This window comes from Oratosquilla oratoria, chromosome 37, assembly GCF_046742065.1.
Source record: "Oratosquilla oratoria isolate Oo_2021 chromosome 37, ASM4674206v1, whole genome shotgun sequence".
Taxonomy (NCBI): Eukaryota; Metazoa; Arthropoda; class Malacostraca; order Stomatopoda; family Squillidae; genus Oratosquilla; species Oratosquilla oratoria.
The window spans coordinates 5,862,664-5,875,349 of record NC_134813.1 but is presented as its reverse complement, the minus strand read 5'-3'; the positions used below and the strand labels follow the sequence as shown (position 1 = coordinate 5,875,349).

General features: G+C 34.8%; 2 protein-coding genes across 2 annotated transcripts in view; one reads left to right on the top strand and one right to left on the bottom strand.

Annotated features, from left to right (window-relative positions):
• Positions 1–1,179, bottom strand: part of LOC143019513 (uncharacterized) — a 72,394-nt gene extending 71,215 nt beyond the window's left edge. Inside the window, exon 1 of the mRNA XM_076175195.1 lies at positions 1,157–1,179. The gene's annotated coding sequence lies outside the window, so the exon portion shown is untranslated. The remainder of the gene's footprint in view (positions 1–1,156) is intronic.
• Positions 1–12,450, top strand: part of LOC143019512 (uncharacterized) — a 76,665-nt gene extending 64,215 nt beyond the window's left edge. The window contains exons 2-5 of the mRNA XM_076175193.1: positions 8,431–9,478; positions 10,703–10,916; positions 11,658–11,796; positions 11,991–12,450. Of these exons, the coding sequence (XP_076031308.1) occupies positions 8,431–9,478; positions 10,703–10,916; positions 11,658–11,796; positions 11,991–12,137 (1,548 nt within the window). The 3' untranslated portion in view covers positions 12,138–12,450. The remainder of the gene's footprint in view (positions 1–8,430; positions 9,479–10,702; positions 10,917–11,657; positions 11,797–11,990) is intronic.
• The last annotated feature ends 236 nt before the right edge of the window (positions 12,451–12,686 follow it).

Sequence of the window (12,686 nt, the reverse complement as noted above, 5' to 3'; positions counted from 1 at the left end):
GTCCTTGGCAGTACCGCATTTCAATTTCTGCATGTCGGCCTTTGATGGCCTAGAATTAAAGTGCATTGTGGTTGTTAAAATGTATCTCTAATCACCGGGACCCATTCAGTGTTGTACATATACAAATATATATGTATTATATATATATATATATATATATATATATATATATATATTTATATATATATATATTATATATATATATTATATATATATTATATATATATATTATATATATATATGTATATATATAATATATATATATATAAAATATATATATATATATATAAAATATATATATATATATATATAATATATATATAAATATATATATATAATATATATATATATATACATATAAAATATATAAAATATATATATATAAAATATATATATATATATATAATATATATATAAATATATATATATATAATATATATATATATATAAATATAAAAATATATAAAATATATATATATATATACATATATATATATATATACATTATATATATATATGTATATATATATATATATATATATATATATGTATATTATGTTTTTATTTATATTCTTTATTATTTGTTATTACGGTCAGGAAATTTCACGCCCGCGGGCTAAGAGATGATTTATTTATATATTTATCCATTTATTTATTTATTTCACAATCGATAACTGAACCTCATCAAACCCTGACCTAAATTCTTATCCATTAAGTTCGAATCCCGCAACTCTTGTCCAAGCGGGCGGAAGTGAAAATTCAACCTGCCCAGAAAGATGGATACAATAATGGTTCGAACAACCCAATTTTAGATAGTGTAATTCGATATACCGTAATAATTACTCATATTACTAGATCTATTACAGCAGAAAATGTTAACACCATTAATATCACGTCATAATGAAGGGTCACATATTGTGGGTTTTTAAGAATAGCCTGGTCAATGTCAACAGCAAAATCACGTGTGTATACATATGTGTATATAATATATATATTATATATATACATATAATATATGATATAACGACACTTTAATAACTAAAAACGACATTTTGGGATTAATTCAACAAATCACGAGATCTTTGTAACAGTTCACTTTGCCGGAAAAAAAATCGCAGGTATTGTCTTTCTTTTTATAACCGAAATAAAAACGCACTTCACTTGAATGCTCGAGTTCTAGACAACAACGCGTCCGTCCTGTTTGAAGTCACGACAACGTCTATGCACGCGTTGGGCCAAGTCGCGCGTTCATCCGAGTCGAGTTGCCAGATATGATTTAATTTTGATATGTTAGAGATTTCGTTTATGATGTTTATTTCCATTCTTTTTTTTTTTTACTTAACAGCTTATATACTGGTAAAACGGTGTGATTTTTTTATTTTGGTAATTCAGTCATTTCATTTGGGCAAAAAGTAAAAAAAAAAAAAACAGTTTCTGGCAACTGAGTATCGAGGGAGAAGGGGAGAGGAATGAGGGGAAGCTACTGATAGCTTTGGTCAGTGTGGAGTCCATTTTCAACTTTAAAGAGTTGAACGCTATATTTATTTCATTCACGTTTGAATTTTAACCTAATTTAGACATTGAAGTCAAAGCACATTTTGCAAGTCTGCTATTTCTGGCTTCCTCAAAATTTAGGTGAATTTTGAATCTTCATTTATTTATTTTTTCATTTCATTGTCGTCGAATCGGCACTACCTTTCGTCTAAATTTTTTCTAGAAAATTTACGAAGTATAAAATTGACGAGAAATTGTGAGAAAAAAAATTACAACCGTATGGGAAATGTTTGATAAAAAAAAAAAAAAAAAAAATCCCACTAAAGGCTCTGTGTAACTCATAGTTTACAATCATCAAAATCCCAGCTATAATCTACGGACGTAAAACTTGAAAACTGACAAAGGCGATGGAGACAAAGCTAAGGAAGGCATATAGGGCAGTAGAGACAAAGCCTGGAAATATCACCAAGGAACAGAAAGATAACAAATTAGGTAAAATAATAAATTGCAGAGGCGAAGAATTGATAGGGCAAGTAACTAAAGGATGGCAACATAAAGAAAGAAGGCAATTCAGACAATATTACAATACAACATTGAACCTGTACAAGAGAATGCAGTGCAAAGGTAGCTTGTATCCTATCCAAGTTTCCTGTTTCTATCAAGATGAAATAGTTTGTGTCTTAATGTAGCTTGTATCCTACCCAAGATGACATAGCTTACGTCCTAGTGTAGACTGTATACTACCCAAATTTGCTGTTCCTGCCAAGACGACATGGCTTGTTTCCTAGTGTAACTAATATCCTACCCAGGTTCCCTTTTCCTATCAAGATCACAAACTAGCGTAGCTCGACTCCTTCTCACTTTAATATCAATACCTGAGTTGACTATTGTTGCAGTAACTGTGATAATCTTATTCGAAAATAGTTCCGTTTCAAGTTCAACTAAAACCTCAACCATCCATCTTGCCGAGCTTCATGGAGAGGTAGGCCTCAGTGGAGAATTTGCCGCTAAAGGGAGAGCAATTTCCCATAAGCTTTGCTTCACGCTCTCCCTTTTCAACAAGTAATTTTGTATATATGTATGTATAAATTGTATTTTATTTTGTTGAATAAACCTTAACTAACTAAGTTTCTGTTCAGACATTGTCCTCCTCTTCCATACGATGACGCCTCTCTTGGTGTCATGAGGAGCGAGAGGGTATATGAGGATGCCGCCAACGGCGTCTTGATTATATTTATTTTGTAGTTGTAGCTGAGTGACTCCTATAGTCTGCGAAGTGGCCTGATGATGTTCTCTGCGATTATTAACATTCAGAAAGAAAGAGAATGAGTAATACAGTTGTAATTTTATATTTTATAATGCGACAATTGTGATGTATCATCGTACATCAGGCAGCTAATGCTGCCAGCGTGAATTTGACTCGTGTTGAAGAGCTTAAAGAAACTAAAATTTTGTGAGAAATATGACGGTAATGTTTTTTTTATGAGTAAAAAATTACGAGGAAAGAATAACTATGGTGGTGCAGAAGAAAGAGATGCCAGTCTGTCAAATCAGTCAAATCGGGGAATGATTTTTTCACCCATACGGGTGTGAATGGACGACGGAACAGCAAATTGGGATTGTGTGACATCCTGGAAATAAATAACTTTTGGAGTGTTGGGATGACCAATGATACAGTAGAAAGATATATACAATCAAATCAAATCACACGATAGTTGATTGGTTCAACTATTGCCGGCAGGTATGTTCTGAGGTCATACACGTCAATTACTGAGAGCAATTGATCGGGACAGAATGCGAATCTGTCCAAATCGAACAAAGATAAGTTTCCTGGACGACGAACCAAATCACAATCATGGCCGCCGTTTTAACGGAGATAAATCAGAAACAACTCCAATTGATAATAACTACAAGCACAGTCCACGGATCGACGGTTCCTGGGTCTTTGGGTAAAAAAATGGACGTGATGTTCGTTACTTTTAAAATTTGAAAAGACGTTACAACCTTAATTCCGATTATTCGACGGGAAGTTCTGTGAGCTTCCTGAATGTATTACAATGAGTGCCCGGCTTATAGCGGTCTGACGCGTCTAGGATAGAATTATGTTATCTATATACCAATAGCTTTTCCACCTTATAAGAGAGGTAGCCAAATCAAAGGCACGTACCTTCTCCCATCCATTCCACTCCCATCCACCACCCATTCCACTCCCATCCACCACCCTTTCCCCCATTTCATCTTAGCTTTTCGTGGATGACCGGGTCATCCCTGTATCTCGCCCACTGTTCTGGGTCAGAAGCAATGCATAACACAGGTGTCCGTGCCCAATTTATCGAAAGATCCTGGTTGGATACAGAAATCGAATTTTTGAGAAGAGAAAAGAGGAATTCCACAGCATCATTTTCAAGGGCGTCTAGGTGAATTTTGCTGGAGATTTTCTAAGTCGCTTGGTGCTAAATTCTTTTCTAGAATTGTTGAATTACATTCGTGCTGTTTTTACTTTGACATTTTATCTATTTATTTGTATAATTTTTATGTTTTTTCTACTTTTTATATGAAGTTGTGTTCTCATGAAATAAAATACGGTAGAGTACTTGCTACGTCCCGAAGAGCATAGTAGGATGTAAGTTATAATCTGAACATCATGGTAGAATACAAACTACATTCTGAATAGCCGGATAGGAAACATGATATAAGCTACACTAGCACTTTTTTCCATGAAACTGTCAAAGCGTTTCTCTTGTTATTTATTTATTGATCAGGTCAACAAAATAAAATAATAATAACATAGGTAAACACACTTCTTTCATATAAATATGTAAACAACACTGGAATTTTGACCACATGCCATGATAGAGGACTGCCGATACTAGAGGGCATTTTCATTAGAGTCACTCTCGGTATTCAAGTATATTTACAAGCTCACTACAAAAAAGTTGCTGCAGGAACCATCACTTCTTAAATATTTTTAAGCGTCTACATTCTTCCGAGTGTCAATTACATTACTAAATAGTATTCGCTAATTACGTTAGACATCAACTCATCCTCTAAAGAACAACGAAAATAGATGTATGAATATTTGAATATTTATCTTCCTACACTGATAAGTATGAGCCATATCTTACGGAAAAGCGACTGACTTACTGTAGCTGTCAAGAAGTCGATCGTTAGATGTCGAGGAAGCGCAGAAAAGAAAATGTAGTACAAAATTCATGCCATTCAATTGGACATGAGTACTCGTACCTATCTCCAAATGTGTATACAATATATCTATATGCCTCTCTCTCTCTCTTTCTCTCTCTCTATATATATATATGTATATATGTATATATATATATATATATATATATATATATATATATACACACATATTGCTGGTAACTATAAAGGAAATCGGAAAGAGACGGAATTCCCAATTGCTTTCGTGTTATTCACATCGGGGAAATACAGATGAAAATAGTAATACAGTAATATTAAAAAAAATCTTACTGTATTCCTATTTTCATCTGTATTCCCCGGAAGATTTGAATAATACGAAAGCACTTGGGGATTCTGTATTACCATTTTCATCTGTATTCCCATGAATGTGAATGATACGAAAGCGCTTGGGAATTCTGTTTCTTTCCGATTTCCATTGTGGTTAGCATATATATATATATATATATATATATATATATATATATATATATATATATATATATATATATATATATATATATATATATATATATATATATATATATATATATATATATATTGATGTATGTATGCAAAATTTTCTGTAATACTTGAATGAACTTTGTTTACATCGAAGACGATTGGCAGCTTCGAAAAGAAATACATGTAGGAAACAAGACATATTTACATTTCGTTAAGATTAGGCTTGTACTAGTATTGTTTTGTTAACTCGTTGGTATTATGAATGAAACTGTATCATAAATTATGGTTGGCACAGATATAAAGTTGTTTGTATTATTTTCTACTGCAAATTTCTTTCCAATTTTTGGCCAATATTTACATTAGCCAAACATCCTAATGCAAATTTTTCATTGTTATGTTTAATGTAATTGTTAGTGTTATCCAGTTTTATAAGTTTTATTCATCAGGTTAGCAACCCCAAAATTTATTGAAGCAACTACCTTGATTAAAATCTGTTATTAACTTGATCCTTGACTCTATTAGATGTATGAACCATTTGATGTGTATGTACTGTAGACAGACTTGAAAATATCATTGTTGTTTACTAACATAGTTGTGTCAATGTCACATTACATAACATTTAGCTTCCACAGTTATCAAATTTGTTTTACTCATTTAATTCGCTTCTCTTGGATATAACTTAGTTTCATTATAGATATGTATGGTTTTGCTGAAGAAATATTCTGTTATCACATCAGTGTAACTAGGCCCAACCTAGCCTATTTTATTTGCACGAGTCTTAACCAATCCTAACTCAGAAACCCATGACTTTGGTACCAGTACATCAAAAGAATAGATCATAAAGCATATACCTATATGTATATTGAATTCTTTTCTTGTAAACAGAGGTACAGAGCATGATTCACATTAGTACATGATTCACATTTTAACATCTGGCCAGATTTGGATTTAGCTGGCAAAAGATACATATGGCCAGCCATAATCTGTACAATGTTGGGATGCTCAATACAAGTGATTAGAACAACTGCTTTAGTGACAGGGTCTTATGGGCCGACAGACAGTGCTAACCCCACAGAATGTATGTGAATTAATGCTATCCCAATATATATATATATATATATATATAATAAGAGTATGTAAGTTACCCTTACAAATACTGTATAATATTTATCATGGCTGATTACTGTGGTTTTTTTTTCTCAACTGGTTAAAATTGCATGGCAGAATAAAACTTAAATTTTGAGTCACCTTTGGCAGTGACTGGGTTAACCGAGATAATTTTGATCTCTTACAAAAGTTTCTTGCAGCTGAAGAAAAATGTCTAATGGTACACAGAATAAAACTTCCAAGTCACCTTCAGCCATAAAAGGGGGTTAGAATTTAGGAAGCCTGAACGTGATTTTTATAAATGAATAACTTGTATAGTCAGGGGTATGTTTAGTTAGGTTATGTTGGTATTAGTTTGGTCTTGTTATGATTCCCCATTCTTTTTAAGTACATATTTGGAAGTGGGGGTAGAAGTATTATCATAAATGAGTGATTTCTGAGAGAAGATACTCAAAATTACCTGATTCTCATAATACATACAAATACATTTGTTCACAACAGGAATTTTGTTCCTAGTCATGATGTTTTCCTGAATATTGTATCTTGATTAAATTTCTTGTTATTGTATTGATTTAGCAATTCCTGCAAAGAACATAACATGGCTTAAAATAACATAAGTGACAGTATGAATCTTAAAAGGTTAGTAGGATCAGTGATAAGTTACAAGCAAGTGGGACTTGAACTCAGATTGCTGAGTTAGCAGTTGAGTATAGTACCACTACATTAATGTGTGTGTGCTTGTTTATCCACAGATGGATAAAGAAGCACACACACATTAATGTAGTGGTACTATACTGTGGATGTGCTGTGTCTTGCGACACTGCTTCTGACCCAGGGTAGTGGACAAGGTGCAGGGATGACCCGTCATCCAGGAGGTGTTTAGATAAGAGGGAGGGTGGAGGGGTGTGGAGTGTATTCAGGGATGGAATGGGTGGGGATGATTTTATGCCTTTTCCTTTGTGGCTACCTCCCTTGTAAGGGGAAAAAAGCCTTGGTATATGTATGTATGTATGTATGCTTGTTTATCTAATTGTAGAATACAGGAGTAGCAGCACTTGTGGGCTCCTGTTTTTTATTTTTAATTGTGTGTGTGTGCCTTAGATGTAGCCATTAGTGGTGGGTACTGAACACCTCATCCTACAATGATCCATACCAACAACCTCTTCACAACAATACAGTATTTCTTCTTTGTGTGACATATGTGAAGCGGCCCCTAGACATTCAATATTATTGCGTAATGTGGGTTGCACAATATTTTGGCGCTGGTCCCTACACGGTCAATATTATTGTACAATATTTTGGGTTGTGCAAAAGATTGTGCCGTATGGAGGCAATATTGAAGGTTGTGCAATATATTGCGCAATCGTGAGCGCAGACGTGCAACCACATTGTGCAAACAGTCAGTCCTTGCCAGAACGTCATAACGTGAACATGTTGACTGACGGTGATCTCTGTTGCGTGATCATTGCTATGGCAGCAAGTCATAAGAAAGGAAAGAAAAAAGGCTCGCAGAAGGGCAGAAAGTGGGCCAAACAGTGGCTTGTTGATAGGGAGAAGTACACACACGAAAGATTACTAAATGAACTGAGAGTGATAGAACCGAATGATTTCCGCAACTTCGGTACACCTCAATAAATTCAGCAATGAATTCTTTTTCGGCTTTCTTGTCACTCATGATAACGCGAGGTTGAGGAGAGACACAACCACCTTACATGACCGCTGGAGAGACACTGACAGGATATTGCGCAATATAGCCTACAGACGACACAATGTTATCCCGTTTGCGCAATATATTTTGAAGTTTTTGAAAATCACACAATATATTGCACAACCTTTCAATATTGCCCACACACAATCGATTATATTGCACAAACCAAAATATTGCGCAATAATATTGAATGTCTAGGGGCCGCTTGAGACTGGGGGCAACAAATTAATAAATGTGTGTGCATTACTTGTATAAGGCATTCGGCAAACCCAGTAGAAAGTAAAGCTATGTACATATAAAGCCAACACCCATTTTTGTGTCCAGTCTGGGATTTGAATATTTGTCTTGCAGGCTCTCCAGGGGTTCTGAAGATTATGAATTCAAAATTATGAATTAAACTTATAATGGTTTTAGCATTATGAGTTGAGAATGTGAAATATTTTCACCTTTTGTTATTTCAGGTTTTCAGAATGCAGCCAGGAATGAGATTACGAAAGCATGTTTTATCCGTTCCGTGGGCGCTTTTTATGAGAGAGTCAAACTATGTTCACACATCCCATGCATATGCTTGTGAATTCAGTGATGAAAATAAGGCAAAAATTAAAAAGATTGCAAAAAAGGAACTAACAACTAAGCATTCTTTAGCAATTAACAATAAATATCTCTTTGGGCCATTGTTGGAAACTCAAAGAGAAAAGAAGAGTAGAATAAAAAATGAAGCCATTGGAGATGTAAAGACACAAAGTAAGAAAAGAAAGAAAAGAAAAGAAAAAGAGAAAAGTAGTGTCGGAGTCGATACAGGAGCACTGATAAACAGAATTGAGAATTCTCATTATCATTTAGTGTATGGTAGTGAAAAAGAAAATGGACAAGTTTCATTTGACCAAGATGATAGTAGACTTTCCGGAGTTATAAATGTAAAGAGGATTCAAAAAAGCACAAGCTCCTCATATAGAAATGAAGATTACAAAATAGAAAATGGATTTGGATACAGAGATGGGAATATTAGTGCTAGTAAGTTTACAGGAAGTAAAAGAAAGAAAATAATCATCAAGAAACAGGAGTGTGATGATCTTGTTATAGATAATTCATCTTCAGTAGATGAAAAAAAAGAACTTGCTTTTAGTATCAGTGAAAAAGACCAGAAGAGTGATGAGAAGAATAATGGAAACAATGATATTCAGGTAGACTTTTCAAGTGCTTCATCCAGATTAGAAAATTTGATAAATATCGACAATTCTAGATGGTCGGCAGCTCCCAACTCGTTAGACTTAAATCATATTGAACAATTTCCATTGTATCCTGAATTAACATCTCCAGCCATTGAGAACAGCGGCACGGGATTGGTGCAAACCATCGGCATGTTTGAAGGGGGATATCATAAGCTCCCCAGTGTCCGTCATATTCTTGATGAAACTATGCCTTTGGCTAATAGAATTGCATTAGAAAAGTGGAAAGCAAAGATGATTGCTGAATTGGGTGAAAAAGGATTCCAGGATTACAGGGAAGGCAAGTATAAAATATGTTCAGTTTTACTTTTTTAGAATTTTTTTTTATATCTTGGTTAGAAATATATAAATTTGACTATTTAGTAATAGGATTAAGATAGATGATTTTTGTTCTATGATTTAACTGTCTAGATACCAAGGGCCTCTTCCTTCATATAAGGAAGGTAGCCGAGTCAAAGACATTCTCCCATTCCACTCCTATCATCACTCTTGTTTCCCTCTAATCTTAACTCCTCATGGATAAAGGGCCATTTACACGATAAAACGGTTTGTCAAACCCGGTTGGTCAAATACGTGTTTTAAGTGATATTTGACCGTGTGAGCAGGATATTTGGTTGTCAAACATTTGTAAAACATGTTTGACAACCAAATACCCTATTCAAACGGTCAAACATTACTTCAAACACATGTTTGACAAACCGGGTTTGTCAAACCGTTTGACCGTCTAAATCTCCCTTAAGGGTCATCCCTGTATCCAACTCACTACCTGGGTCAGAAGCAATTCCACAAAACAAAGCACATCCACAGCAAGGCCACTTCTTTTACATGGCGACCCTCACTCGCCATCCCCTCTTTCGAAAAATAGAGAAGATGGGGAGAAATTCCTTTGGACTGCATCAAAATATCATCCATACACAACCATTCTCCATTCACACCCATCCCCTGCCTTCTATCTTCCCTGCTCCACAGACACTCTCCTATTGCTCAAAGTCCCTTTCACCCCATCCATCCATCTCATCCTCAGTTGTTCCATAAAGTTCACTCAGTCCACCTCTACCATCCATACTTCTTTTACTAATCTTTCTGAAATACTCTAATCTCTCTGAAATACTCTACCCATCTTCCTCTTAGCACATCAACTTCCATTAATATCTGTCCATCTGCACTTTCTTACCTTTTCCTCTCTGTCTTACCCACTTCCCCTTGCCCTCTTAACTTCCTTCAAATATATATTTTTTTTTTTTCAAAGTTTTCTGTCATACTCGTACACCAATTTACATCTGATCCCCTCTTTGCCTCCTTTATCTTATGTTTTGCTTCTTTTCTTTTTTCTTTATACCTCACATATGTTTCCCGAGTCCTACTTTGCTTCTTCTATTGATTAAACTATGAAATGTATATGTTGATGATAATATTTTCAGAATATATATTTTCTCTATTGACAGTGGTAGAATTGCTAAAGTAATATAAACATCACAATTTATTTGTATAAATTTTTTTCCAGCTCTTTTAACTCGCGGCAAACTTTTTCATGAATGCATCCAATCAGAACTGAGTGGAAGATCACCCATAGTTGAAGAGATGCCAACAGTCTCTGGTCTTTGGACAAGTATCCGACAGGTGTTGAGTGATGTATCGGATGTGAAGGTGATAGAGAGTCGGGTCATCCATCCGTATTTATATTACCAAGGTGCTACTGATTGTGTTGCATATTACAAGTAGGTTAATTTTTATTTTATTGTTATTATTATTGCACATATATTTTTCTTTCAGCTAAGACATTAGCCACGAAGAAAAGATATTTTCATCCCTTTCATTTATACTACACTCATCCCTTTCTTTCTCATTCCAGCTAAAGCCATGTGATTTACTTGGGTATTTATTTCTAAGTAATTTTTTGTAGCAGCATTACCTGACACAATAATGTGCTCTCCACCTGTACAAACACAAACAGTATGGGCAACTGTACAACTATATAACCACCCATCAGACCACATCTACACAAACATTAAAACTACCAGTACCACACAGTAGATCCATGCAAAAACACATTCACATTCTAGTCACAAAACAAGTTCTTCATGACAGACCACCAAACTCAGTACTCTCCCATCTCCACTCTCACCCCCATTTCTCACCCCTGACATCAGTCCCACAGAAAAAAAAATCTTCCCAAGAGAAGTGAGCACCACACTTGTGTTTGCATTCAAGCACTATCCAGCTTTAATGCAGTTTCAACACATAATCAAAGTGTCATGGGTGCAATCCTTACTCAAATGGCACTGAACATACCCTACACTGCCCCACACTGATTATCCTTAAACAACAAAACTGTATTTCTTCCTTGAGTGACATATGGGCACGTTTTATGGCTGTTGCCAGTTACTTGGGAACCATGGGTGTCCAACAACAGAGACTTTGGGTAATGGATTGATTGTTTTATTTATTGTATTTTTCAGGGGTATGTTGGTACTTATTGAGTGGAAGACATCAGGAAAACAAAAGTTGACTTTAAAGCAGACATATGATGATCCCTTGCAAGTAGTAGCTTACATGGGAGCACTTAATTTTGATGGTAACTATGTTCTCCCTCGAAAGGTAAGAACAATGATTGTTCATATTATCAAGAATCACCCTGTAGTTCATGTTATATTTTATTAATATGTGACAATGAAATATATCATAAGACTGGATTGACTGTATTTCTTTTTCATTTAACTGAAATAGATATGCTTTATAATCATGCTTGCTGTGATTCAAGAAATACAGTCTGTTTAATTTTTTACATCCAGGTTGATAATGCACTTCTGGTAGTGGCATATGACTCAGGGCTACCAGCTCACACACACGTATTGACGGAGGAACATCTTCAACATTATTGGCAGGAATGGTGCAAGAGACTTAAAAAGTATTGGAAAATGAAACAAATTGCTCTTTAGATATAGTGCTACATAGAGACAGGTCCTTGGATTTCTAATGACTGATACCAAAGTGAACTTCATGATTAATTCACTTTACATTGGACAGGTGTATGAATAATGTCCTAATTGAAGAGTAGTTTGTGCAAAATCTAAAAGAAAAAAAGAATGCCTTGAAAATTATATAAAAGATGTAAACATGGTGGGTCATTGTGTCTTAATTGAATTAATGATTTTGTGATTGATTCCTTCATTGGAATATTTGCACAATAATTGCACATGTGTAAGATTTGTTGTAACAACTTCTTAGCCAGGTTGCTGGAAATATTTTGTACCTTAGATACTTTGTTTTATTAGCCTACATTTACAGTTATCTACCTGGGATATTGAAATCTTTTTAATTAGCCTCAGTGAAAGGCAGAGGTGGAGGGAATGAACTTGAGGAGATGACTGAGGATGAGATGGATGGATGGGGTGAAGGGGGTGTTGAGCAAGAGGGGAATGTCTGTTGAGCAAGGAAGGGAGAAGGCAGGAGATAGGGATGAATGGAGAATGACTGTGTATGGATGA